The sequence below is a fragment of the Thermobia domestica genome, chromosome 16, assembly GCF_964235325.1.
Source record: "Thermobia domestica chromosome 16, izTheDome1.hap1.1, whole genome shotgun sequence".
Lineage (NCBI taxonomy): Eukaryota > Metazoa > Arthropoda > Insecta > Zygentoma > Lepismatidae > Thermobia > Thermobia domestica.
The window spans coordinates 92,194,906-92,222,537 of NC_137469.1; the positions used below are offsets into that span (position 1 = coordinate 92,194,906).

At 35.7% G+C, this 27,632-nt stretch overlaps 1 protein-coding gene across 5 annotated transcripts in view; it reads left to right on the top strand.

Moving 5' to 3' along the window:
* The window catches only part of Rab3 (RAS oncogene family member Rab3), a 356,244-nt gene that overhangs the window by 57,511 nt on the left and 271,101 nt on the right, over positions 1–27,632 (top strand). The window contains exon 1 of one of the 5 annotated variants that reach the window (XM_081742736.1): positions 11,413–11,588. The exons of 3 other annotated variants lie outside the window; for them this stretch is intronic. In XM_081742736.1, the coding sequence (XP_081598862.1) occupies positions 11,579–11,588 (10 nt within the window). In that variant the 5' untranslated portion in view covers positions 11,413–11,578. Of the gene's footprint in view, positions 1–11,412; positions 11,589–27,632 lie in introns of those variants that run through there. One more of the 5 variants, XM_081742742.1, reaches the window with a different exon arrangement.

Below are 27,632 nucleotides of genomic sequence, written 5' to 3' on the forward strand. Positions count from 1 at the left end.
TATCAGAATTTGAACCATGGATTAAGAGATTTCTTTTCATATGTGTCGACTATGGCACAATATCCCAAACAAAGAGGGACATTGATACAATCGTGTTCTAGTTAACGTTCTACCAAAAAGTGCACAAGATGTAATAGCAGAATGTACAACGTTATTTTCCTAGTTCTCGCACGTGGGACGATGTCCCAGCAGTAGTGGGACATGTTGACATTTGTCCATTAGCTACATTTTGATATCAACACACATATTGGTCACATTTCAATATCAATCAGATCATGCGATCACACTAGTGACATTCATTTAGTTTACCCAGTTTCTTTGTGAGTCCCCTTGCACAATTTCAACTTGGCCTCAGTTTTTGCATCCTTATTGGTATGCAACAGTGCACATCATATTGCATCGGTTTGAGGGAATATTATTGGTGAATCGGCAATGGCTTTCATATTCTTGTTGCTATTGCTTACATTTCCGACGCTTTGAATTCACATTTACTTAATATGAGTTCATTTCTGGGCATTTTTCGTTAAGTGTTTCCACACATGTGAATCACCCTGCTTCATCTGTTGTGCTCTATCGACACTCCAGATGTCTTCCTAGAGCATTTGAGTACAAAATCACTACACTTAATACTCAGAACGTTACTGTTGGCCAGCATCCGTACCTGGCGATTATGCAACCACACACAACAGACATGGAGTTGTCAACCATTTTGTATTTATTCCAGATATCGACTTAATACAAACGAATTATTGTTAGCTGGTAGAAACCCTATCAATTCATATCCATTTGTACCTATTTTTATTTGGCAGATTTTCCGGGACTCCCTACGTTCCCTTGCGCGTGCGTGGTAGGATAGTGAAACATGCAAAATTCAATACAGCAGGTATGACTTCTTCAGTGAATTTTTTACCCGCCCTCTTTACGTTGGATAGTTTCCGAAGTATTGGCGTCCGAAAGTCATTTTCCCACGCTTTCGGCACCTTGTAAATCCGAAAGTATGTCCGACAGCCGAAAGTTCAAGGGAACTTTTTTCTTGTCTCAGTGGCAGGAATCACATCGCAAGAGTTGTAATACTTGTTTTGCAACACCCGATATATATATATATATATATATCTATATCTATATCTATATATATATATATATATATATATATATATATATATATATATATATATATATATATATATATATATATATATATATATATATATATATATATATAGATTATTCATTTTTTATGTAGCCAAACTCCACTAGTGAAATCTTCACATCTAAACAATAAAAAAAAGTCCATATGAACATAGAGCAAAAAACGCGTGGTTTCAAAGTTACGAGATGCCGAAATCGAGAAAATTGTAACTTTGAGGCTGCCTAGCTCGAAAACTAGGAGAGATACCAAATGTGGATAAAGGAATATTAGAGGAACTACTACACTCTTTATCTAAATACCTATGTTTCAGAGTTGGGACGTATCGGCGCAACGAATTAGCTGGAGGGAGCCGTGGTATATAGATTCCACTCTTCCACCTTCCTCTCTAAAATTATGTGCGTCGGTACAACCCAACTCTGAAACATAGGTATTTAAATCGAGAGTTTATTAGTTTATCTACTAGTTGTTTACAAGCGTTTGACATCTCTCCTAGTTTTCGAGCTAGGTAGCCTCAAGGTTATAATTTTCACGATTTCGGCATCTCGTAACTTTGAAACAACAACATGTTCATATGAACATTTTATTGTATTTCACCAGTGGATTTTAGCTACATAATAAATGAACACACACACAGACACACAGATATATTCTCTGCATTCAAGCTTTTAATTATTACTCCCAAGACAAAACGCAGTACACTGTAAAAAATCGTTGTGTTATTTTAACGACATGCCTATGTGTTAACACGATTGTGTTACAATTAACACAAACCGGAGGTTAGAACAACTCACTCTCCATTTGGAGTTGTGTGTCAAATACCGGTAGTTGAAATGACACACAGCCTGTGTGTTAAATTAACACAAGTGTAGAATCTTCGGTGTTGTTTTCTGAGTGATTGCCAAATATGTTGGGCTTCTCATTATAAAGACTTATGAATTGAAGCTACAGACAAACACAGTAGAAAGAAATATTTAAACAAATCCAGGTATACGCAAAATTTCAACATGTAAACCGCGCGATGTGTTTTCAATTGTTTTACATAATGTTTCTGAAGAAATATATCAACAGCGAGAAACATCGTAATACTGTCACTTCTACACTGCACTAGAGCTTACCAGCCAACACTGGGGACTGTGCTTCAAAAATGGCGGGAAACAAGTAGAATCACGATTAAGAGGCAAACATATTATAAGGATATAGGTAGGAGTTTCCTATCATTCTTGAACAAGATGTTCGTGAAGATTGTGTTTCGCACCATCAAGAAATGTTGGGGAGGACGACAAAAGTATTTATGAAGATTTTCTATATGAAGTGTTCTGTAGTTTACTATTCTTATTTTAAAATTAGAGTATTCGGTAAGCGTAAGCATGCACATCACATGGTTTTTCAACACAGAAAAATGGTTACATCAACACCACACACGGAGTTATTTCAACACCGAAACAGGTATCGTAGTAACACAGAGTGGAGTCGAACTAACACCAAAAACGGCGTTAATCTGGTCGTCTGACTTTGAATTTTAACACAAGAAGAGTTGAATTAACACCAAAACGGCGTTACTTATACGGCTTGGACCTTGAATTATGACACAGATTGTGTGTTGAAATAAGAAGAAAATGATGAAGTGACACAGGGACTGTGTTATATTGATACTTGACATGATATAATATTAATACAAAATAATTAACACACTACACTCTGTGTTACTTTCTTTGTGTTGGTGCAACACCCCGTAAGTAACACTCAACACTTTTCTCCACACTACCGACCCTGAAATGGTGTCGAATCAACACCGAAAATACTAAAACAGATCCGAATTTAACACCGCTCAACACCGGTTGTGTGTTAAAGATGTAACACACCCCCTGTGTTAAACGCCAACACTGCGGGGTCTGTGTTGAACTAACACCGCATAGTGGTAGTCACGCTGGAACCTTTGCCTGTGTTAAAATGGAGTTGAATTAACACAACCATTTTTTACTGTGTAGGTTTGATTCGGATGTCCAGATGACACGTTCATGTCCTCTCCTTGCAAGATTGAAGTGCGTTATCGAAAGTTCATACGAGTAGCATACTCAGTGTGCGAGTGATCCTCAATCGTGCTGCTCTTTCACAAAGCTGGATGGTTAAGAACGATAACCTTTTCCCGCGGTCATAACATCCACCGAATCTGAAATATAATTTCTTTGGAGATTTGTTAACGATCAGTTTATTACAATTATTACTACCGACGTTCCTCTAGGACAGCGTTTCCCAACCGGTGTGCCGCGAATGGGCGGCTGCTGTGTCGCGAGGAAATCGAAACATAATTATTAATTCTATTGCAATCAAATTGCAAGACATTGTGTCTCACATTATATTTGTGAGGAAAAATGTATATTTGTGTTTCACATTACTTTGAGCGTCTACTATGAATCTACAATTTTAATTTCCATACTGTGTTACTATTCTGTACATTTTTAATGTTAAAAAAATATTTGTTACAATTGTTATCACCATTGTTGCTTCTTTATTGTTGCAGACTATTTCGTAACTTGAAATTTTAAAATATTATTCAATCATTTCGAGAAAGCAAACCTGCATACAAATTACCCTCATTTGTGTTTTAAAAGTACAAGAGATTTGTTTGTTCGTTCGTTATTTAGTAATCTTCCTTCTTAGTGAAAGGTTGGATACAATTTTCGAAAGAGAAAGTGTATTTTTATAAACCTGAGTCTTATGTTTCATTGTAATTGTTTTCTATTTTTAAATTAGAATGAAAAATAAGCATAATGATTTACCACGGATTGAAACCAGTGATCGAACCTTCTTGTCTGTGAAAAAGATATCAGTAATCACAGAAGAAATTACCAATGTGTTTTATGTTTACAAATAATAATAATAATAATAATAATAATAATAATATCTTAATGAGTGTGCCGCGAGAATTCAAGTTACACCCGTAGTGTGCCGCAAGTTGAAAAAGGTTGGGAAACGCTGCTCTAGGACCTTGGTAGATGAATAAAGAATTTAGTGCAGCCCTTTTGCTTCTTTATGTTTAACAGCCTATGTTTGCGTGTGGTATTTATGATGCTTATAAAACTATCAACAAATAGGAGTGTCATGTATAGACCACGTGAAGGAATTTGGTTTGTATGGCTTAATATTTTATCAGATAATATTGAAACCCCACCCGGACTTGTAGTAGATTTCTACCACTTCCAATTGTGGTACAAAGGTTAGCGTGGCGATGGAATATATTCCTGGGATGCGTAATTGATTCCATAAAAGCGATTTTTTTTTCTCTCTTACCGTTTTTACTCTATAGCGATCAACGTGTTTGATTACTGCAACTTCCGGTTTGAATAGATTATTAAGAGCAAAATAGTGTCGAATATTACAAAGCTAAATCGATTTTTTAAATACGTCTCGTTATCTCGTGTTTGTTCCACGTAGATCAATATTGAAACCAGAATTGATACTGAATTTATGTAACTTCCAGTTTTAATAGAGATGTATTCTTGTGACGATTAACCGATTGTAGGAAAGCAGTTGCAGATATTTATTATCGTTTTTTTCTCTATAGTGAACTTATGCTGCCTCCCCTCACGTGTAAGCCAATGCCTTTTGCATCAAGCTAACTTACGACATACACGTGCCATTATTTTCCTCAAAAATCGTCAATTACGAAAATTTTGAAGATATAATATAGCTTTCTTGTATATGATTCAGCAAGGTGAAAGAAAAATATTATGACGACACGGCAGTCAGGACGGTTACAGTGATCAACTTTTAAAACCGGAAGTGGTTGATTTCTACTACTTCCGTTTAGAATATCCTTCTATCGACGAACTCGCTTCCTAACTTCTGACTCTCTACATCCTGGTCAAAATTGATGGGGATCTATCAAGCAGTTCTTAAGATTTGTTGCTTTTCCGGACGAACAGACCTTTTTTTTTTCTCAGACAGACATATATATATTAACATAGATGGAGGAAAGCTGTCAGGAAAGAATACAAATGAATGTAACGATGTTTGGCGGCCAATTTCTGATACACTGCTGCACGGATTTTCTTGATTTTTAGTATATGAATGAACCTGACCAAAGCTTAAAACCCACTTTATTTTATATTATAATTAGTAACTGTTTCGGATATCTAGCATATCCTTCTTCAGACACTATCGAAATTAATGAAAATACAGACATATATATGTCTGTATTTTCATTAATTTCGATAGTGTCTGAAGAAGGATATGCTAGATATCCGAAACAGTTACTAATTATAATTTAAAATAAAGTGGGTTTTAAGCTTTGGTCAGTGTCTCTTTTGTTAAAACAATCAATCCAAAGCCACGAATAGTCTTACTAATGAATGAACCATGACCTTTTAGATTTTTAGGATATTAATTTTCTCGAGACAGTCCTAGGGGGGGGAGGGAAGAGGATGAGATGTAAAAATAATTGAAAACGGCTGCTATCGTTGTCCATATACACACTCTGGATGCTCTTTCAGACCAAGTTCAGCCCTCGTCGGCAAGGGAGTGACAAGAACTGAAAAATAAAATGTCCAAAATTGATATTATCTTTTGTTTCTGATCATGTTACTAGAATACTGCTGACCTGTTTAAAATGAATTTTGGAATGTAGTAGTAGTGTTGTAAATAGAAAAAAAAAAACCGTTCGTATTTTTTCAGAAATGTACGTTTTTTTTTAGAAAAAATACATTGCCTCTCGTTTTTTTTCTAAATTTCGTTTTTTTTTTCAAATAGTCATTTCGAATTCATCTTACGTCTATTTAAGTATTAAATATTTTTATGTAGGTATAATCACCGTTAAATGCAACATAAATTAAACGCTAGATACTGGTACGCTACAAATATTTTACAATTTACATGAATACCATACCTATTAACAATTAGGGTTTCAGCAGTTTTCATCAATATCAACTAAGAAATAAAAGTAGAAATGAAATTTTGTTTTTTCGTGAAAGCAGGCCTTTAGTAAGTATGAAAATAATGCCACGAACAGTATAAAATTCCAATAACTTGTCTAAAGGTAAAAACTAATACTAATTTGCCTAATAGTATTTTTCTAAATATCATATATAAATAATTTGTCGACTAGATATATATGATATGCAGAGCCGGCTCTACCATATATGCAACACGTGCATTTGCGCAAGTTTGGATGGTCCGGCAAAATCTGTCATAAGTATATTATTTAAATTAAATATTTCTTGTTGGAAACAGACTTCATGATGATGGTAGTTACATTTACTAAGCTGACCTTCTATTTGAATACTACATTCATAAATTATGTTTAGGTTGCATTAGTTTAAGGCCACATGGACAATGCTAGAGCAAATGCTCGAATAAATCCGAGCACAAATTGCTTGATTGTTGCCAAATGCAAGAATTCAGTTCTCGAATAGTAGTGAATATCTGTTCCATTTAGTAAGTTATCACAACTTTGATATGACAACTAGTCTTGTTTTTGTCAGAAACAAGTTCCTTATCATTGAAGAGAGAAACAAGTTCTTTTTTTTTTTTTTTTTTAATGTTAACAGATATTGAAGAGAAATCAAGAAATAAAGATAAAAGAGCTAGTTGCACTGGAATTGCAAACTGATACATTGAGATTGAAGCTCGATAGTGAATTCTATAAAAAGGATTACCATCTTTCCTCTGCAGGTGTGTTTGCTTTATCTTTCACTAACATAATAGATTAATATTTTTTTAAAAAAAAAGACACAACGGGATTGCATTTTTAGTAAGTATTTAAGCCCTTCTGAGTGCAACTGCACTTACCCTGACCTTTGTTTTTCATGCTGGAGTAGCATACTTAAAATGATGACTTATAAGATTTGTTCTTTCTGGAGAAAAAGGGAGGCGGCAAATTATGCCATTGCATGGGGCGACAAATTGACTAGGACCGGCCCTGATGACATGTATATAAAAGACATGAATATAGGATGACACAATTTGAAGTAATGCAAGGTGTTTCAAAATTAATATTAGGCTTTTGAAACTTTGTAGTATCTATTACAATTAACTTACAATTATAAATATTATATCAAATAGCAACTCAAACAGTTTTGTACGCACGCATGTTCATTCATTGTTTCTTCTGTCTGCCGTTAGAAAGAGCAAGCAGCAAAGATGTAGACTAGAAAGCAGAAGGTTTTTTGTGTTTTAATAAAGACTGAATCTGTACAGTGCAACGGTCTGTGTGAAGAATATTAAAGAGACGCTTGCAACTACGTCCTTATCGTTTGCAGTTGCTACAGGTCTAAAGCCTACAGAATCTCACATTGAACACTTGTAGCAAAGACTTTTGAGGTGCTCTTTTACTTGATGCATTGCTTATAATTGTACGTAAAATGTAATAAGTACTACGAAGACTTAAAACCCCAAAATTCATTTTGAAACACCCTGCATTTCTCACCAACAGTGTTGGAACTAAGATGTAAAAAGGAGAGAAAATTTTCCTTATAAAGTTATTGTTTACAACAGCGATATTATTATTAGTCGAGACTATAACTACAACAACAACACGAGTTAGTAGTCAAAAAAAATTTAATCAAATGTATACTCGGTGGCCCAGGTGGCCAAAGTGGCACACACAGGTGCGTCAATTGTTTAATCCGCTCCTGTGTGGACACTAATTAAGGTATCGGGATATTATGCTTGCAAAATATGGTTGGACCATAGTTTATCATATTGATTTTTTTCATCTGGTGTCGAATTTCCTTCTCAAATTTCACCCCAGTCAAAAATTCGAGAATTTTCTAATTTCGAATTTCCTTTACTTCTTTTTTCCCTGTAGCTTCCTTCGTTGTAGAAAGACCTCCTTAAATATCGTCATAATACTTGTAGGATATATTAGTGGTGTACCAATGTTTAATTTAAGATAGTTTGCGTCTGTCTGGTAGCAGTGTTACCAGAAAGTTTTAATTCCAGATTTTAGGGGGAAATTTTGGAAAAATTATCTGTTTTGTCTCTATTATTTCCCTCTTGTTGGCTATATCGGACCAAACGTACCAGTATCTGGAAGTCTCGTCTTTGCTCTACACAACGCACTATAGAAAGTTTCAATAGGATAATTAGGGGAAGTACAGTTGAGGTTTACAGTGGACCTTGTTCTCTAATTGGGAAGATAACTGTGATTTTTTTAAAGGTAGAATGAGATATTTTTTATTGACATGCTTACTTTATTAGATATCGTCACAATACTTGTAGGATATATTAGAAGGATACCAAAGCTTATTTTAAGATAGTTTGTGTGTGTCTGATAGTAGTGTTGCCAGCTACAGAAAATTTTAATTTCAGATTTTAGGGCAAAATTTGGAAAAAAATCCCTTTTTTATTTCTATTATTTTCTTCTTGTTGGCTACATTCGAACAAATGTACCAGTGTCTAACAGCCTCATCCTTATCCTACACAGCGCACCATAAAAAGTTTCACTAGAATAATTAGGGAAAGTACAGTTGAGGTTTATAATAAACCATGTTCTGTAAATGGTAAGAAAATGGTGAATTTCTGAGGTAGAATGAGATTTTTTTTTAATTTCATGCTTACTTTGTTATATATCGCCATGATACTTGTAGGATATATTCTTGGAGTACTAAGGGTTATTTTCAGATAGTTTTCGTCTGTCTGATGGCAGTATTTCCAGCCAAAGCAATTAATTCCCGCTTTTAGGTGAAAAATTCGGAAAATTTCCCTTTTCCCCTCTATTATTACCCTTTTACTGGCTACATTGAAACAAACGTACCACTACCTGAAAGCTACCTCTTTGCCCTACAAAACGCACCATAAAAAATTTCAATGGGATAATTAGAGAAGCTGTAGCCCCGGCATATTTGATTTTTGCTTGTGAGGCGTAAAATGTGTCAAAATTTCATGTGTATGACAGATTTTTTTCTTTTCCCCTTTGGATGGAAGCAAGTGACTTCAGGATTTCACTGTACCTTGTCAACACACCAAAGATTTTTTTAGGCGACTTGAACCCATATAGCAGCAGTGGTACTAGATACAAAAAATTTTGAAATTCGGTTAGGGAATTTTTTGTAAATTTTCACCCCTATATTTCCCTCAATAATTTCCCACCCATTGGCAACACTGCAATGCAACTTACACCAAAAAATAGCCACATCCATTTTCTAAAAAACAAGGCCTTAACCATATCAATCGAATGAATGGTTTTTGAGCAATAAGTCACTAACTGGAAATGTAGGAAAACGCCAAAAATGACCTGGGGCCGAATTCAATAGCTAGTATATAGGTACAAAGAAACAAAAGATTTGTAAGTTACGAGGGCTTCTACTCAAGTTGTATTAATTATTTCAATAATCTGCAACGTAAATCAATAAATAATAGTTGCTAGAAAAAAAAATTTGAAAAAAAAAACATGAAAAAGAACGATGTTTTTTATTGAAAAATAACTTCACAGAAAAAAAAAAACGTTTTTTTTTTACAACACTATGTAGTAGCCTACCTACTTGAGGCTGAATTTTTCCAATGTAATTTTGATTAAAGAGTACATCCTAACTGATTAGAGGAGTGTGCTCATTTATACCAAAAATAGGTTATTTTACTCAATTTTCATAATTACACTTTTATTGAAATGCATATCCTAAGGCAGAAAAGGTTCAAATCAGGGGCGGATCCAGGTGGGCGATCAGGGCGATCGCTCCCCCCCCCAGAAAATGAAACTTTCTTATTTTATATATAAATAAAACCCATCCCAAAGTCTGGAGCTCTTAAAAGTAGCTCTAAGTAGCAGTATTACAACCAACCGCGCCCACAGAAGTCCGTCCTGGATCCACCCCTGGTTCAAATGTTTCCCAAAATCTTTTATTCGCGCGAAGAACGTTAGAGCACTTACCTCTGGTGCTTGGGGTCTCTGGTTCGATCGCCGACCAAGTAAGTTTATGGTGGACAACATGGTGCCCATGGGTTTTCTCGGAGTAATCCCATGTCCTCCCATATGCTCATTCCACTATTTCTTCCATCATCATTCACTTGCCTTAATCATCCGTCTGTCTTGGCCACACAGGCATTAAACTCAAAGATTTCGTTTCATTTAATTTTTCGTGCGAAGAAGGGGTATTGCAGCTAGCATAGGCACCGAATACATAGGTGCTCCTGGGCTCAAGCACCCACTGGAGATTTTTAATAGGTGCTCAGCACCCATTGGGATTTTTCTCTCTTTCTTCGACCAACATTGCTAAACATATTACAGTAGAAATGCAAAATTTCAATGTTAGAGCTTTGTTTCAATACTAAGTTTAGGTGATCGTGGTAAAAAATGCAAACATAAATAAATAAATAAATAAGCAAATTAAAATTAATTAATAATAATTATGCGTTTCATTTCATTACACTACCCTCTACCCCTTGATGGTTGTTCATGCTTTTTAGAACCTTCCCCCCCCCTTTAATTTGAAAATTACCTGTCTATTCACTGGCGTCTCTGGCATGTAAAATTTGGGGGGGACATCGAAGAAAGTGATTAAAATGATGCTACCTAGCCCAACCTATTTATTATCTTCGATTCCATTTGTTACCTTTCTGCTTACCTTCACGGATCCCCTAAGGTATATCAAGAACTCAGATATAATCGTTCCACAGCCTGAATAATATATTTCAAATAAATATTATTATTATTATTATTATTATTATTATTATTATTTATTTGTTATTCTGTCGTTAGTAAATAAATTAAATTTGAATGAAATATTGAATATTGTGTAGTTCAAAATATTGGGGGGACGCGATCCCCTTGTTCCCCCCGCCAAAGACGCCTGTGCGTATTTGTTACTATAAAGAAATTGAATACGAGATTTGAGATGTGATTTATCTTAAAAGTACCGAAGCATTGCATTCTGGGAGCTCCACTGAGAAAATTAAAGGACAGTATCAATGGTAGCTAATAACGATATTATTTAGAAATGATGTTGATAAAAATTCTTGTAAAAAGTGTTTCCTCAAAGTCTTTAGTAGCTGCCAAAGGGTACGCACGCAGAACTAAAACAATACTCCATAATCTTATCACACATTGCCTAACTAACAACACAACAAACGATAAAACGAAACAAACTGTCCTCAGCTAATTCTGTTAAAAGCGAATTGTGTGTGTCGTTTGTAACCAATGTCCGCTCTTGTCCCCAGTCACAGGAAATAGACGTTCCTGTCTTCTTTGTGTATCCGGAAGTGAGGTAAACCGCTGCATTGAGTCCAAGAGGACGTTTCAGCTGTAATCAAACGCCATCTCGTAGTGTTCGCAGCGAAGACCTTGGGGTGAGACTGCACTTCAGTTTGTGGATGTGTAAAAGTGCGCTCGTGAGGGGAAACTAGAAAGTGTTTACGTATGTTGTGGCCACGGGTAAAATCATAATTGAAAAGACAAAGTGAACACAAAAAGCAAAAGTGTACTACAATAAACTCATGTGTGCCGGTAGGTATATTATTTATCTATGATTTTTTCTTCCTTTTTTTCTGTTTTCAAAAAAAAGAAACTGTTCCTGGCCAGATTCGTTTCTCCTAGAATCTCTGTAATGTTTTAATGAGAGATGATCAGCTAACAATACCTAATGACGTGTCAAATCGATTATGCACACAGAATAAAGTGTATCAAACTAAATTTGATGCACTGATGTATGTCAGTTTTTTTACAGTTTACTATGTGAAAGATTTTTTCTTCTATTTCAATTATACTGCTCATCTTGATGAAACTAAGACATATCGTAATGGAGTGTATAAAAGTTAGCATACATAAGAGCGTTAACAAAATAAGTTAAATATAATAAATTCATAAAATAATTTTTATGCTGGTTTAAAGCATGTGGTTTGTGGTTCGATTCCCGTTGGGAGAGTTTTTACATTTGAACACATTACAATGGTTCTAATTCCACTTTAAAATTCTAGATCTGTGTCTCATTTAGCCTTGGTGTTGAAAAAAAAACTTGAAACTCCAACCAATCAAATCCCCAACTAATTCGTAAAATTGTCTGTACTAAAGAAAAAAAATATTGTCATTTATCAAACAAAATCTAATAATCAATTAATAACATACAATAAAGAATTAAGTTCAAATTTAATAACAGTATCAATAAATAGCAACGAGTACCCACAAAAATAAATGCCTTGCTAGGGAGAAAGAAAAGTTAGGAGGTGGCACGGAAGAGTATTACATTTGTCCAAACGTGTGAGAGATAGTTTAACAAAGATTTCTTTGCCTATGGTTAATCTTGGTTATGCCAAATGTTAGTTTTATGATTAGTTTATGATACAACAAAAACTATCTTTTGATATATTCCCAATTTTCACGAGAATTTTTACCTTAGCAGTGATGTTTTGATTTAATGCAGACTAACATGTCACCGGAATACACTATACTTGCATATTATTATATCTTTCATTTTCCGTTAATTCATAATATAAAATAAAAACAATTTAAATACACTATGAACTAAAAAGAAGTGGGGTAAATTCAGTGACTAATCTAGAAGGTAAAAACTGACTAGAGCACATACTATGATAGGTATATCATGAGTTTATTATAAACTTTCAAAGATACATAAATAATAGCTCAAATTATTTTATCACTCAAAAAATGGGGGTGCATAGGACTAGAGCCACCACAGGATAAATTATTAGGAAATCAAAGTTTTTTTCAACACATAAGTAGTAATCGCATGACTTGGCCTAACTTTTAATTATCCAATTTGGGTCCCCCATGGACCATAATGAATGAATCAGGGATGCTTTGGCCCCGGGATTACGTCACCTATTGAAATTTTGCTTATGCTTATTCAGGGGCCATGCACGATGGTACGAATGAGTCAGAGGTACCTTGGCCATGCTATGACGTCATTGAATTGGGAATATTGGATCAGAGGTCATGATGATTCTTTAAAATTACTAAAAATATGGTCTTGATGATTCATTACGTTATGAAATAGTACAGGTTTACGAATGCTTTCGTTCCCTTTTATGGCATAAAATTTGGAGATTGTTATATCTTTGATGAGATGGACTAACACTTGTGCAAATGAAATCTTTAGTTTTACGTCCCACGATTATGCTGGTTAGGCTAAAGACCCATACAGCAGAGGTGAACGCTCTACCACTGAGCCACCGCACCTTTACTGGTATGAATGAATTAGAGGTAGTTGGTTCGATCTAATATGTTCGTTTGACGTCACTGAACTGGGATTTTTAGCTTGGAGCTTATGATGGCTTGTTTCGTTTCCTTTTATGGGTATAAAATTACCAAAACAAGGTTTGATTTCTTTCTTGATGACCTATTACATTATGAATTAGTAGACCCCAGTAATAGTATAAATTAGTATTAATATGAAACTCGAAAACTTTGGAGTTCCTTTGTGGCTAACCGGTTAGCGTATGCGCCTTTAACGTGGGAGACCAGGGTTCGATTCCCGGCAGGAGCTCATGCGGTTCGGATTGTTATCCCTTTGATGAGATGGACTAACACTGGTGCAAATGAAATCTTTAGTTTACGTCCCACGATTAGGCTAAAGGAGACGGTGACGATGAGAAAGGAATGAAAGTGTGGGAGGAAAACTGGAGCATAATGTTGCTTACCACAAAATTACTTTGAACCAGGGACCCCATACAGCAGAGGTGAACGCTCTACCACTGAGCCACCACCTTCCTTACTGGTGCGAATGAAGTAGAGGTATTTGGTTTGAGCTAATGTGTTTGTTTGACGTCGGGCAGACCCTATTTCACTTTTGGGACCCCCCCACATGGACCATAGCGAATGAATTAGAGATGTTTTGCCCCGGGATTGCATTACCTATTGAAAGTTTTGCTTATGTTTACTCAGGGGGCAGGGATCACTCAGGACACATAAGATCACATTGATTTACATCAGGAGTTGGGGGAGGGAGGGAGGGGAGTATCGCACCTCGTACTCTTTGATGAGTATAAAAATATCAATTTCGGAAGTTTTTTTTTTTTTTTTTTTAACTTATCCTATTATCTTTCACGAGACATTTTCGTTATATAATAGAGTACAATGGTTTACTTTTTGGGAGTTATCGTTCCCTTTGGAGCCTTATTACGTTATATGGAGGCGTATTTAAATATTCCCTTAAATTTGATAAGTACTTTGTGATCCATTTTGTTCCGGTTCAGGGGTGAACATGGATACCTTGGAATCGTCCCGAGTTCGATTCTTGGAAATGTTGAATTTAACGTCCCCGCGAAAACGGTGAGAAATGATAGGACGAAACAGGAACTTACTTGACTGAGGATTGAAGCAGGGACCTCATACAGTAGAGACAAGCGCTAAGCGACCGTACACGTGTGTTGATTACTATGCAATGGTCCCGAGTTTGATTCTAGGTGTTAGTTTCAGGAAATGTTAACGTTCCCTTGAAACGATGATGAGAAATGAGAAAACATCATAAACTTACTTGCTTGCGGATTGAAGCAGAGACCTCACATCAGAAATAAGAGCTGAGTCACCGTACTCCATTGAGAAGTTCAGTTTGTTGATTACTATGTAATGATCCCGAGTTCGATTTTTTTTTTTTTTTTGTTAATTTCAGTGCGAACAGTTTCGCGTATGAAAAGAAGACGAGCGGATTATGTTACATTACACATTTCATTGCGAACAGTTTATACTAGGTTTATGTTTCATATAGAAAGATAGAAGATCTGTGTTGTCATCTTTTTATTTCGTGTACGACTTTGACCTTGAAGAAAACCTTGTTGACTCAGTGCAAAGCATTGACGTATACACATAATCTTATTGTTTAGTTGGCTGTATTTAGAGATGAATCAGACATTTAAGGTTGTTGGTTCGAATCTAGTTGTGTTCGCTGTAACTCAGGGTCTGAGCGATACTTACCGAAAATTTTCCAGTGTTGCCAACACTATCAGAATGAATCGATTCATTTAGTCGGAGCAGTTTCGTGACGAAAACTGATTTTTGTTTTGCACACAAAAATTTTTCTGAAACAGAATTTTGTTTGTACATAAAATTTTTTTCTGAAACAGAATTTTGTTTGTACATAAAATTTTTTTTCTGAAACAGTTTTTGTTTTTGTACACACAAAAAAATTTCTGAAACAGAATTTTGTTTTCGTACACACAAAATTTTTTCTGAAAACATTTTTTTTTCGTACACAAAAATTTTCTGAATCAGTTTTTTTTCGTACACAAAAAATTTTCTGAAACAAAAATTTAGTTTGATTTTTTTTTCCGCAAAACATTGATTTATTTTATCGGTAAACTGATTCAGAAAAAATAAATTGAAATCGCAGTACAGGAAATAAAACACAGAATCATGTTTTTGTACATTTATTTTTAGCATGTGAAGTAGAATACAGAATTTCTTTTTCTTCAAAGGAAGACGTGTCCGTGACGGGTACAAATTCTGTAAAGAGAAAATAAAACATATGAATATACATGGTAATATTTATTTTGTTTCCTGTGAAAGAAGAAAAAACAGATTATTAACATCGAACTAACTGATCAAGAGAGAGAGTGAGGTGAGAAAAGAAACGCAAATGTGACGTACCTGAATTCCTTTTTTTTTTCTCCACGGGTTTCTGCAAGGTGATGTCATCTGAGTTTTGTTTCCGCTGTGGCCTCGTTGAAGCATGTCCCGTGTTGCGTTGATTCTTTGCCCCGTCTTTGGGAGGTGATGTTGGTGGGATTAGGGGAAAATATGGCTGTTATTCTGTTCTGGCTTTTTTATACCCATAGGGCAATGTCTCGTATGTGTCTGGTATTAATCGGCGTTTTTTATAGTTGAAACTGTACTTCTTTTCTTCAGGTTTTGTGACAAGATGATGATCGTGGGTTCTGTAAATTTTGTGCGGCGTGCTAATGGAGATTTTTTCACTCGATTGATTTACGATCATTTGCTCCAGACTGTTAAAATTTAACTTTTGACTTGCAGTATAATTGAGTGTGAATCCACGAATTTTGCATACATAACTGGTTGATTTCGTGTCGGGGTTGTAGATTTCCAAGGCGTACTGTTTTGGGCCACCAGACACGAATTTTTTAATGTATGCTTTTGGTCCAATTGATTCAAGTTCATTTGACATTGAACCAAGAAATACTTCTGGTTCTATTGTGGGCTGCGATGGTCGCTGCGTGAATATTACGGAATCTGTATCGAAATATAGTACTCTTTCTTGCAGCAGTTCTAAATATTTGTAGAGTTCCAGACGAGCTTGACACGTTGTAAATGCTCCAAGGACAACATTAGCATTGTGATTTTGTACTGGAACATCATCTTCATACTGCCAATAAAGGTATAACATCGAATCGTTAACAGGTAAAATTTGGTTGACTTTTATATCTGGAGCAGTTAATTTCTGATACAGTTCTTTGGGATCGTTAATGATGCTCGTTTGGCTGAAATTGTCTCTTATAGCGAGTCGTCCCCAGAAGGCATTCAAACAGAGTTTTGCAAGACTACGACGTGCTGAATTTGTCATTATATTTGCTGCATCTAAAGTTATGCCTTCCCGTTGTTGTACCACTTGAATATACTGCTGCTTTTCTTCTTCGGTGACGCAATTGGCAGGCCAACCAGAAGCTTCCAGCTTCGATTTCAAAAATGTGTTAATGTATTCGCTGAATAATCCGCCAGTCTTGGTTTCTGGATCATATACGGTGATGTCGTAATCCCAAATTTCGTAAATTTCAATGACTTGATACCCAAGTTCAATGGCTTTTTGAATTTCATAGGACACCCACGTTCCTGTTAGACTTCGTTCACTGTCCGAATGTGTACATTCAGAATCTTGATTTAATGCTGTGGCACAGGCAGCACAAAGTGGAAACAACAACTTCTTATTTGAACGAAATGGCAGCACTGGATGAAACACATTTCTGCTAGGCAAAATCTTCAACTTGACCAATCCGTTGACAGTTTGAATGTCGGGCATTTCTGGATCTCCCTGTAGATATATTCGTGGATGCCCTATTGGATACCGTCCACATTTATTTACATAAGGATACAGGGAGACGATATCCAAGAATTTTATTTCTTCACCTTCATTTTCATTTGCGACGTGGTACAATTTAATGGCATTAACACGGCCACCATAGAAGCTGTCTCTTGGATTTAATGGTGTCTTATTAGTATAAGGATGTGTGCTTAAAGAAGAGGCCAATGCTGGATTGGATTTTAACACTTGACGAAATTCACATTCCCACATTTCATGTACTTTATATCCCATGGATCGTAATAATTTCATTTTACGCTGTGTTCTCTCGTAGCGATAGTTCATCGTTTCTTCGGAGTTCTCATAAATGGGCTGATCACGGCCTGTAGGGACACATAGAGGACAGCCGTGAATTCTGCAACCTTCAAATTCATACACGTGTTCCTCTTTAGTGTCAGGATCTTTGTAGTAGCCGTCCAGATGAAAACCAGCAACATAAACTTCTTTACCTTTGGCCGCATGCAGAATTGAATGACCCTCTTTTTCCTCCATGTAGGCAAGCCACTGCAAAGCAATCCGTGACTGATTGTTTCTGTGACGGTATCCTCGTGCAGGGAGAATGCTAATAGTATTAGGTTTTAAGAAATTTCGTCGAAATACTAAATTGCACGCACTCGCCAAAGTGATAGCCTCCAGGAAAGGATTGACGTGAGTTTCTTGTTCAAAAGTGGTCATGAAAGATATACAAGCCAATCGAAGTACGTTGACGTCCTGGATACAATAGTTCACCAATTCTTTTTGGAAAATAAACGTATCGTTCTGGTGTTCGTTATACCATGTCATGAATTTCTCTCGTTCATCCACTTTCATTTCATCTGCACCATAATAATGGATGTCCGGTATTTTTCCCACATACGCTTGATTTGCAGCAGTATTAAAAAAGTGTGGAAAATATCCTTTGGTCGCTGGTAAATGAAATGCCTTGGATAATTTACTTAAAGCCATTGGCATGAAATTTAAGGAGTCAATAAACGATAAGTGATTCACTTTCATGCTTAAAATTTTTGCTCCGTTCAAGATCAAAGTAGGTTTCAATTCATGTTCTTCCACTAAAGATTTAAGAATAAAATGACCATCATATCCCTTACAGTTATGTGCCAAAGATACAATAAGTTTGATGTTGGGTCGTGGTTGACGTAAATACGCAAGAAAGGCATTGATCGGATCATCTTGAAAAATATGTTCCCGCTGTCCACAAACTTCACACGGATGATGTATATCTTCATCTTGAACACAGTTGTAACATACTTGTTGGGCCACCAGTAAATTGGGCTTATGAATGAACGTGTCTTCATCGAAGAAAGTATCCTGTGTGGCTTCGATATCATAGAAGACAATCATAGCCTTCTTGGCATGTAACACTGATGGAACTCCAGGTTTTAATTGAGTCGTATCAGGCTTCATGTAGCATTGGTGGGTAGACGTAACGTGTTTATGGCACACATTACAAAAATAATCTGTACAATCATGTTTTCTTTCCCCTGTATGGACAAACGAATAAATGCGTAGACATTTGGCACACTGTTTCACCATCTTGCATATTGGTTGGCCTTTATGATATGGTAGAGTCAGATGATTTGTATAGCATGTTTCACCATAAAATTCACGATTGCATTCTAGGCACTGCTTCTCCGTATTGGTCTTACTGCATGGCGGTTTCTGCAAACATTTCTCGCACATGGCCGAACAGTTCTTGACGTGTGCATTACGATGATCATATTTTTTGTGGCATGCAGCACAGTAATAGTTGGTAGAAAAAACAGACGTTAATGACGTGATGATGTCATAATGAGAATTGATGCACATTAAATTGATTGAAATTTTGTCTTCGCCACCCGGCCCTTCATACAGAATATCTTCTCCGGAGAAGCTGGTGTATACGGTAAGTTTATAATTTGTCAAGTAACGTTGCAATTGTCGCAATTCTTCCACGGATCCTCCATGATCTAAATTCACTGATGATCTGGACAAAAGTTCATGTACGGCTGGGAGAACAACACACTTGCTCTGGTTGTGATATTGTCTGTACAGTTTCTTGTTCGTATCCTTATATTTCTTTAAGCCAATAGCAATCACAATTGCATAAGCCAAACATTTCTTGTCGGTGTTTTTTACTCGTAGGATGCCTTTCTTGCACTTTAATAATTCGTCGTTTGATAAAAGACCTCGACGCACCAATCCAAATCCACGGGGCACATCCACATGATGAAAATGTACAATGAACGGTTCGTTCATGAGAAAACTATCGTTACTTTGAAGAATGCGATCAAAGGAAGCCCATAAAGTCTCCAGTGCCAAATTACTTGCACGCCGAAAAGATAAATAAAACGGTTTGTTCTTCTCATCATGAGATAAAATAGATAATCCAACCATCGATAATTCGTCGACATTTTCCAATAAGTAATCCAACATCTGTTGAAAGGAGGCCTGAACCCATTCAACAATATCGGTGCCACTGGCCGGAGCATTGATTTGAATTTCCAGCATTCGTCCTTCGAGATTAAAACGCCGATAATGTCTATTGATTTCTCGCAAGACAGTAAAGCCAGAAGTAGCCATATTCAAATAGGAAAAAGGTAAGGTAAGCAGAAAAGGAATAGGCAAAGAAAACAAATATCTAAAACGAGAAGAGAAAAAAAAGCACGAATTAAAATTGAATTCAGAGATCACTACGTTATCAAAATGACTACACGATCAATCCTAAAAGAATGATCATATCTCAAATAGTTTTACTGTTAAAAATTTTTATTGTCGTCATACTGGAAATCAAACCCGGGACCAACATGTAAATGACCTAAGTTTCTGTAGTGATAAAAAGAATGAATGAAATTGTTTTTCTAACTGTGTTGAGAGAATCATTGTAGTAAGCATTTTTCCTCTGACACTGAACTTTAAAACGTATGACGAACATGAAACGAAAACAAAAATCTCATGCGCTTGCTTTTTTCAAGCGGTTAGACAAGGAATACTCGAATTCGATTCTCGGCGGGAGATCAGATCCCACATTAAACTGCAAGTCCACGTCTCACGTTGTAGGGAACAAATTCGTGCGTAGTTTCTTTGTTTACGTTAATGGTAACTTTCAGAAACTGAGCTAAGTGGTTAGCGTTACGCACCTCTGGCCCGGGTTCAACACCCAGTATGCGCTCAGATTCAACATTAAGCTGTATTCCTAGCCCCACTACTGAAGGGACGCTAAACCAAAATCAACAAATTTCTCGTGCTTACTTCTAATGTGTGGGATGTGGCCCGGGTTCAACACCCAGTATGCGCTCAAATTCAACATTAAGCTGTATTCCTAGCCTCACTACTGAAGGGACGCTAAACCAAAATCAATAAATTTCTCGTGCTTACTTCTAATGTGTGGGATTCCTAATTCGATCCCCGGTCAAGTAAGTGAGGGTTATTCTTCCATTTGCTAAAATATTTCATGTTAAATAAAAACAGTGATAACAATGTTATCCTCATGCAAAAACACTCCATGAACGCAACGCGGTTGATACTTACCTCAAATTCAAGGAACGGAGTAAAGTCACGCTGTCACTAGAGGTACACCTACGTTCATTCAAGATCTTCGTGGAAGTAGGATTTGAAAATGAAATTAAGAATTTTATTTAGATCTGAAACGTGTTCAACTATAAAGTGACAACACTATCAGCCAATCAGAAACGAGGAAATGAATCAATGACATCACGGAGAACCAATGAAAACACAGCTTTCATCATGTATCATGAGCCGAAACGTGATGTAAGAAACAATCTGATTGGTTGTGACATTATTCACGTTTTTCTCCTTACACATCAATCGTTACGACATCTAGTATCGCAATTTTGATAATGACATCATACCGTTGACTCGTTAGTTTAATACGACATTCAAATTACCACATCTAAAATGTGATTCATTTTCCTTAAACTTGATTGAAAAAATGTAACACTCATCGATATGTTACGAAACTGTCTTTGACATAAATGTAAAGTTGAGCTTTAAAAGTCCGTCAGCTGAGAAAAATGCTGATGTAGTAAAAGCACATGCTGCAATTTCACAATAACAAACTTCTATGCTTAACAACGAGCAGAAATGTGTAATGTAACATAATCTGATCATGTTCTTTTTCATACGCAAAACTGCTCGCACTGAAGTTGGCATGATGGCTCAGCGTTTTTTTTTTTCTGATGTGTGAGGTCTCTGCTTCAATCTGCAAGCAAGTAAGTTTATGATGTTTTCTCATTTCATCATTTCTCATCATCGGTGGGGACATTAAATTCAACATTTCCAAGAATCGAACTCGGGACGATTCCAAGGTATCCATGTTCACCCCTGAACCGGAACAAAATGGATCACAAAGTACTTATCAAATTTAAGGGAATATTTAAATACGCCTCCATATAACGTAATAAGGCTCCAAAGGGAACGATAACTCCCAAAAAGTAAACCATTGTACTCTATTATATAACGAAAATGTCTCGTGAAAGATAATAGGATAAGTTAAAAAAAAAAAAAAGAACTTCCGAAATTGATATTTTTATACTCATCAAAGAGTACGAGGTGCGATACTCCCCTCCCTCCCTCCCCCAACTCCTGATGTAAATCAATGTGATCTTATGTGTCCTGAGTGATCCCTGCCCCCTGAGTAAACATAAGCAAAACTTTCAATAGGTAATGCAATCCCGGGGCAAAACATCTCTAATTCATTCGCTATGGTCCATGTGGGGGGGTCCCAAAAGTGAAATAGGGTCTGCCCGACGTCAAACAAACACATTAGCTCAAACCAAATACCTCTACTTCATTCGCACCAGTAAGGAAGGTGGTGGCTCAGTGGTAGAGCGTTCACCTCTGCTGTATGGGGTCCCTGGTTCAAAGTAATTTTGTGGTAAGCAACATTATGCTCCAGTTTTCCTCCCACACTTTCATTCCTTTCTCATCGTCACCGTCTCCTTTAGCCTAATCGTGGGACGTAAACTAAAGATTTCATTTGCACCAGTGTTAGTCCATCTCATCAAAGGGATAACAATCCGAACCGCATGAGCTCCTGCCGGGAATCGAACCCTGGTCTCCCACGTTAAAGGCGCATACGCTAACCGGTTAGCCACAAAGGAACTCCAAAGTTTTCGAGTTTCATATTAATACTAATTTATACTATTACTGGGGTCTACTAATTCATAATGTAATAGGTCATCAAGAAAGAAATCAAACCTTGTTTTGGTAATTTTATACCCATAAAAGGAAACGAAACAAGCCATCATAAGCTCCAAGCTAAAAATCCCAGTTCAGTGACGTCAAACGAACATATTAGATCGAACCAACTACCTCTAATTCATTCATACCAGTAAAGGTGCGGTGGCTCAGTGGTAGAGCGTTCACCTCTGCTGTATGGGTCTTTAGCCTAACCGGCATAATCGTGGGACGTAAAACTAAAGATTTCATTTGCACAAGTGTTAGTCCATCTCATCAAAGATATAACAATCTCCAAATTTTATGCCATAAAAGGGAACGAAAGCATTCGTAAACCTGTACTATTTCATAACGTAATGAATCATCAAGACCATATTTTTAGTAATTTTAAAGAATCATCATGACCTCTGATCCAATATTCCCAATTCAATGACGTCATAGCATGGCCAAGGTACCTCTGACTCATTCGTACCATCGTGCATGGCCCCTGAATAAGCATAAGCAAAATTTCAATAGGTGACGTAATCCCGGGGCCAAAGCATCCCTGATTCATTCATTATGGTCCATGGGGGACCCAAATTGGATAATTAAAAGTTAGGCCAAGTCATGCGATTACTACTACATATATTTATACCAGTAGTTATGTATTCGAACTCATATCAATGGAAGATACCACCTTCATATGTGTTACTAAATTTCTAGTTGCTCAATGGTGTTGTTAAATATAAATAATACATACCTTCATTTAATACAAATGATTCGCTTCTCAGTTAGGGTGAAACGTTACAATGGTTTCAGGGTTCAAGACCGGAAAATTTTCTCAGCTTTGGTGGTAGGGTTTCCCGATTCGATCGCAGTCCATGTGAGTTTGTGATGGACAACATCATAATTCTGGGCTTTCTCGAGGTTCTTCCATTTTCTTCCACATTCTCATTAGACCAATTAATAATGATTCGATATAATTGATCACCCATCTCCTTTAACCTAAAGATAATATCCATGCATATCGTTAAAGATTACTTTTCATTTTTGAAAATAATTTTTCAGTGTACTACGTTAAAAGATACTATTATTATTATTATTATTATTATTATTATTATTATTATTATTATTATTATTATTATTATTATATTTAATAATAATAATAATTAATAATAATAATAATAATAATAATAATAATAATAATAATAATAATAATAATAATAACAATCATTTTGACAATACAGTGTAAGTTTCTTTAGGGCGTTCTGATGATCATTTCAAGTTACGATTAAAAATCTATCAAGAACGATAGGGTGAATTTATCCCCTCTCCCTCCTTGTTCCCAATTTAAAAAGTATGTTCTAAGATATTTTTGTTAACTAAAATAGTTATTGATTAGATGAGTACTGATTTACATTTATCAAAACATAAATAATTAACTTCAATAATAATACAATAATAAATGTTAGAATTTAAAAATAAGTGAATAAATAAAACGGCTCGATTTTTAGTTAATAAATACACCCCGTGTATGTACCAGTATACTGTATTTTAATGCAATAAGACCACATTTTCTTTCTCTCTGCATGAAGTTGAAATCGGAGAAGAATAAAGAACTGGATTAGCCATCTTTCCTAAGTTTCCTTAAATTTCCACGATCATTTTCATTAAAATTATTAGATTTTAACAAAAAGTATTGTGTAAATCTTGTTAGAGGATTGATATTAGTCAAGAATGAGCGGTGAGTTTACCCCTTTTAATATGAAGAAGATCGATCACCCTCGTCCCAATTTAAAATAAAAATAGTATATGTTTCACAATAACTTACATAAAAAAAATATTAGATTATAATGCAATTTGGTTCACTATTTTATGAGGTTTCACAGTCATCCTTACTTGTACTTTTGTTTAAAAACAATTAAGAACTAGAGAGTGAACCGTGTCTCTTTTTATGTGTGTGTCAAAACACTACACTGAAAGATAAATGCAAGGGCTATCAGAATATAAGAATGTGGCAATCACAGAAAATAAAAAAAAAACTACGCCGTATTTCTTCTGAGGGATATCAAAATTTAATCAAGTGAATATGTAAAACTTGTGTAGAATATGAGAGATGCCGTTTAGACATTCAGTGTTATATGAAAACATTTAGTATAGGTCCTAATCTATGTTAGGATCGGCCCTAGGCAATTTACCGCCCCCTTTCTCCAGAAAGAACAAACTTTAAAAGCTATGATTTTAAATATGCTACCCCATCATGAACAATGAAGGGAAGGAAAGAGCATTCGCACTCAGAAAGGTCTAAACACTACAAATACATTTTTCCACTCTATAATGTTAGTGAAAGATAAAGCAAACACATCTGCAGAAGAAAGATGGTAATCATTTTTATAGAATTTAATATCGAGCTTCAATCTCAATATATGTTTACAATTTCAATGCAATAGCTCTTTTATCTTTGTTTCTTGATTTTTCTTCTACGTCTATTAAAAATTAAAAAAAAAACTTGTTTCCACCTTGAATAATAAAGAACTTGTTCGTGACAAAGACAAGAGTAGTTTTCATATCAAAATTATGATAACTTACTAAATGGAACAGTGTTCGCTACTGTTCGAGAATTGAGATTTAATATTTGACAACAATCAAGCAATTCATGTTGGGATTTGTTTGACCATAGTACTGACCATGTGATCTTAAACTAAGGCAACCTAAATATGATTTATGAATGTAGTATTCAATTAGAAGATCAGCTTCTGTATTATTTTTCAGTATAAGAAGGCGTACAGTGCCTATCCGCTCCAAGTGCTTGGGCACGAATACCTCTAAATTTACCATTCTCTCGCCCTCTAGTAAGAAACAGTAGAAGAGACCAGAAGTGATTGTGCCAGAACCTAGTTAACTTGCTTTGTAAAATAAATTTTGTATTCGAATTGTTTTATTCGAATTCATTCATATTGTCCCACCTTTGTGTATCGTTCGAGTCTAAAAGATACGGATGGTTAATGAAAGGAATGATTCTGAAATTATTTTTGTGTGCTTTATTACCGGAATCGAATCTAAATCAAAGCACTCCAAGGCTTTATTCAATTTAGCGTTCTTAAAAGGAACATTCTGGTATAATTAAAGCGCGATTCTGCCACTTGCAATGAAAAATTACACATACACACACACACACACACATAAAAAAAACCTCATGCACTCAACTTGTGTAGTAAAACCCTCCTGTGAGCACCCCTAGTAAGACGAACAAGATGAAATTACAATATAAATATTTGAGACATGAGAAAACTAGAATTATATTCGAGAAAACAAAATTGACAAAATTTACCTTCGGTTATTTCACGTATAAGCGTGAAATATGTTGCAGACCTCACTTTAAGTACTGATAAAGGCAAGGAACTAAGAAGTGAATTCGAGGGAGATATAATTATCTACTAGATAAATGAAACAAGTATGACGATCGCAAAACTTATTAACATAAACTTTAACACAAATATTGACCACAGTAACTGCTATAGGCTTCTTTTAAATTAAAAACAGATATATTTTTGGAATTACATTTACCTGTAAAAACAAGAAACAAATCATATATAATACATAAAAACGGGTAAACAAATTATTGCTTCCTAAATTAAATGTTAACATATCATTCTTAGGTGCTTCCTGGCAAATTAGTCTACCATATTAAGTTTGGCTTCAATGCAAGTAGTATGTTTGTCAGTGCTAGGATTCTGTGTACTATTGTTAGGAGTATATATATATATATATATATATATATATATATATATATATATATATATATATGTGTGTGTGTGTGTGTGTGTAGGTGTGTGTGTGTGTGTCGCTTTTAGGACTAGATGTATCACTATTTGAAAAAAAAATGAATATTTTTTTAGTTTAATGTCTCACATTATGCTTTATGGGCTAAAGGTAACGGATGATCAATGGCAGTGAAAGATTGTGGAATTAAAAGTTTGTGGTTTATCACCAGAATCGAACCCGGGTCCACGTGCACGTGTCACCGTTAGAAGGAGACAAGCAACAATAGATACAATCTGCTACATAATAGTGTATGTTTTTCTACATATACAGTAATAGGATTAAATAGCAGAATCTATTTTAGAACGTTTCTATTTCAAGTGTGCCCTCGGAAAATATGTGAAACATACTTCGGCCCCACCCCGCCAACCTCTTACGGAAGAAACCCTCTCTTTGCTTTGAAGGAAAGAAGTGAATGACCTTGACTGTGTTCCCAATTGGTCATTCAGTCTTTGGTCATGACGAGTGAAGATCGTAGGCTACTTAGAATGGAAAACAAGAAAGTGCACAGCAAAGTCCGTGAAATAATTCATTGTGGCAAAACGCTTCCGTATCCAACAATCGAAAGACCTCGGCCACAGCAACTTGGCCCTTTTCTTTCAAGGGAGGTACGGGAAAACACATATCGACAGCAGTAGGAGCACACTTGAAATAAAAAGGATCTAGCAGGATAAAAATTATCAGTTATTACTGACAACGAATAACATACATGTACCAAATTTCACAAAATTAAATCCCCACGTTAAGCGGGTTTGCATATCCAGGCTCCTAACTATGAAAACATTTACGCTCACTCCAACCTCAATCATTTCACGAATTCAACCTGCTTTACGTATGTTATTAGGACATAATATCGATTGTGATTTATTCTAAAAGCACTTTTATACATTGCAAGAGCTGTAACGTCCAAATATTTACTGAGAACTCATAGTCGTATCGGAATAAACAAAAGCGAGTATGGAATAGTAAACTACTTTCACAAAAGGCAAAAGAAGAGGTGCAAAGGCATACAAAACGGTCGAGTGGTTTGGGTCGATATACTGCCACTCACATGTTTGTGTGTTCAAACCCGATAGCAAGTTGTTTCTTTTTAAAGTGTCTTCTATTTTCATCCGGAGGCTGAAAATATTTCTTTGAGTAACTCATTGAAAACTTCTTTTGTTTCAAATTCGATTAGAACGGAACATTATATGAATTGCGAATCTTAAATCCAGAGCTAAAAAAAAAAAAAAAAAAAAGTATACTCACTACTCCATTATCCTCTGATTTGTAACGAAAAACTATTTCTAAACAGTGGTGACTTCAGAAAATTATCCTCGGGGGGAATTTCAATATGCGGGTGGAGGGCAAACATTGGTAGTCCACATTGAGCACGATCGAATATATGGTCCTGAAGGCGGAAATTTCTTAGCTCGAGAGGAGTCTCAAATTCTCCCTCAGATCACGTCCTGAAAGCATCATTGCTTAAAAGCTTTTCGTAACAAATATAATATTACACTTGTTTCTCGTTCTACATTTTGAATTGGTAA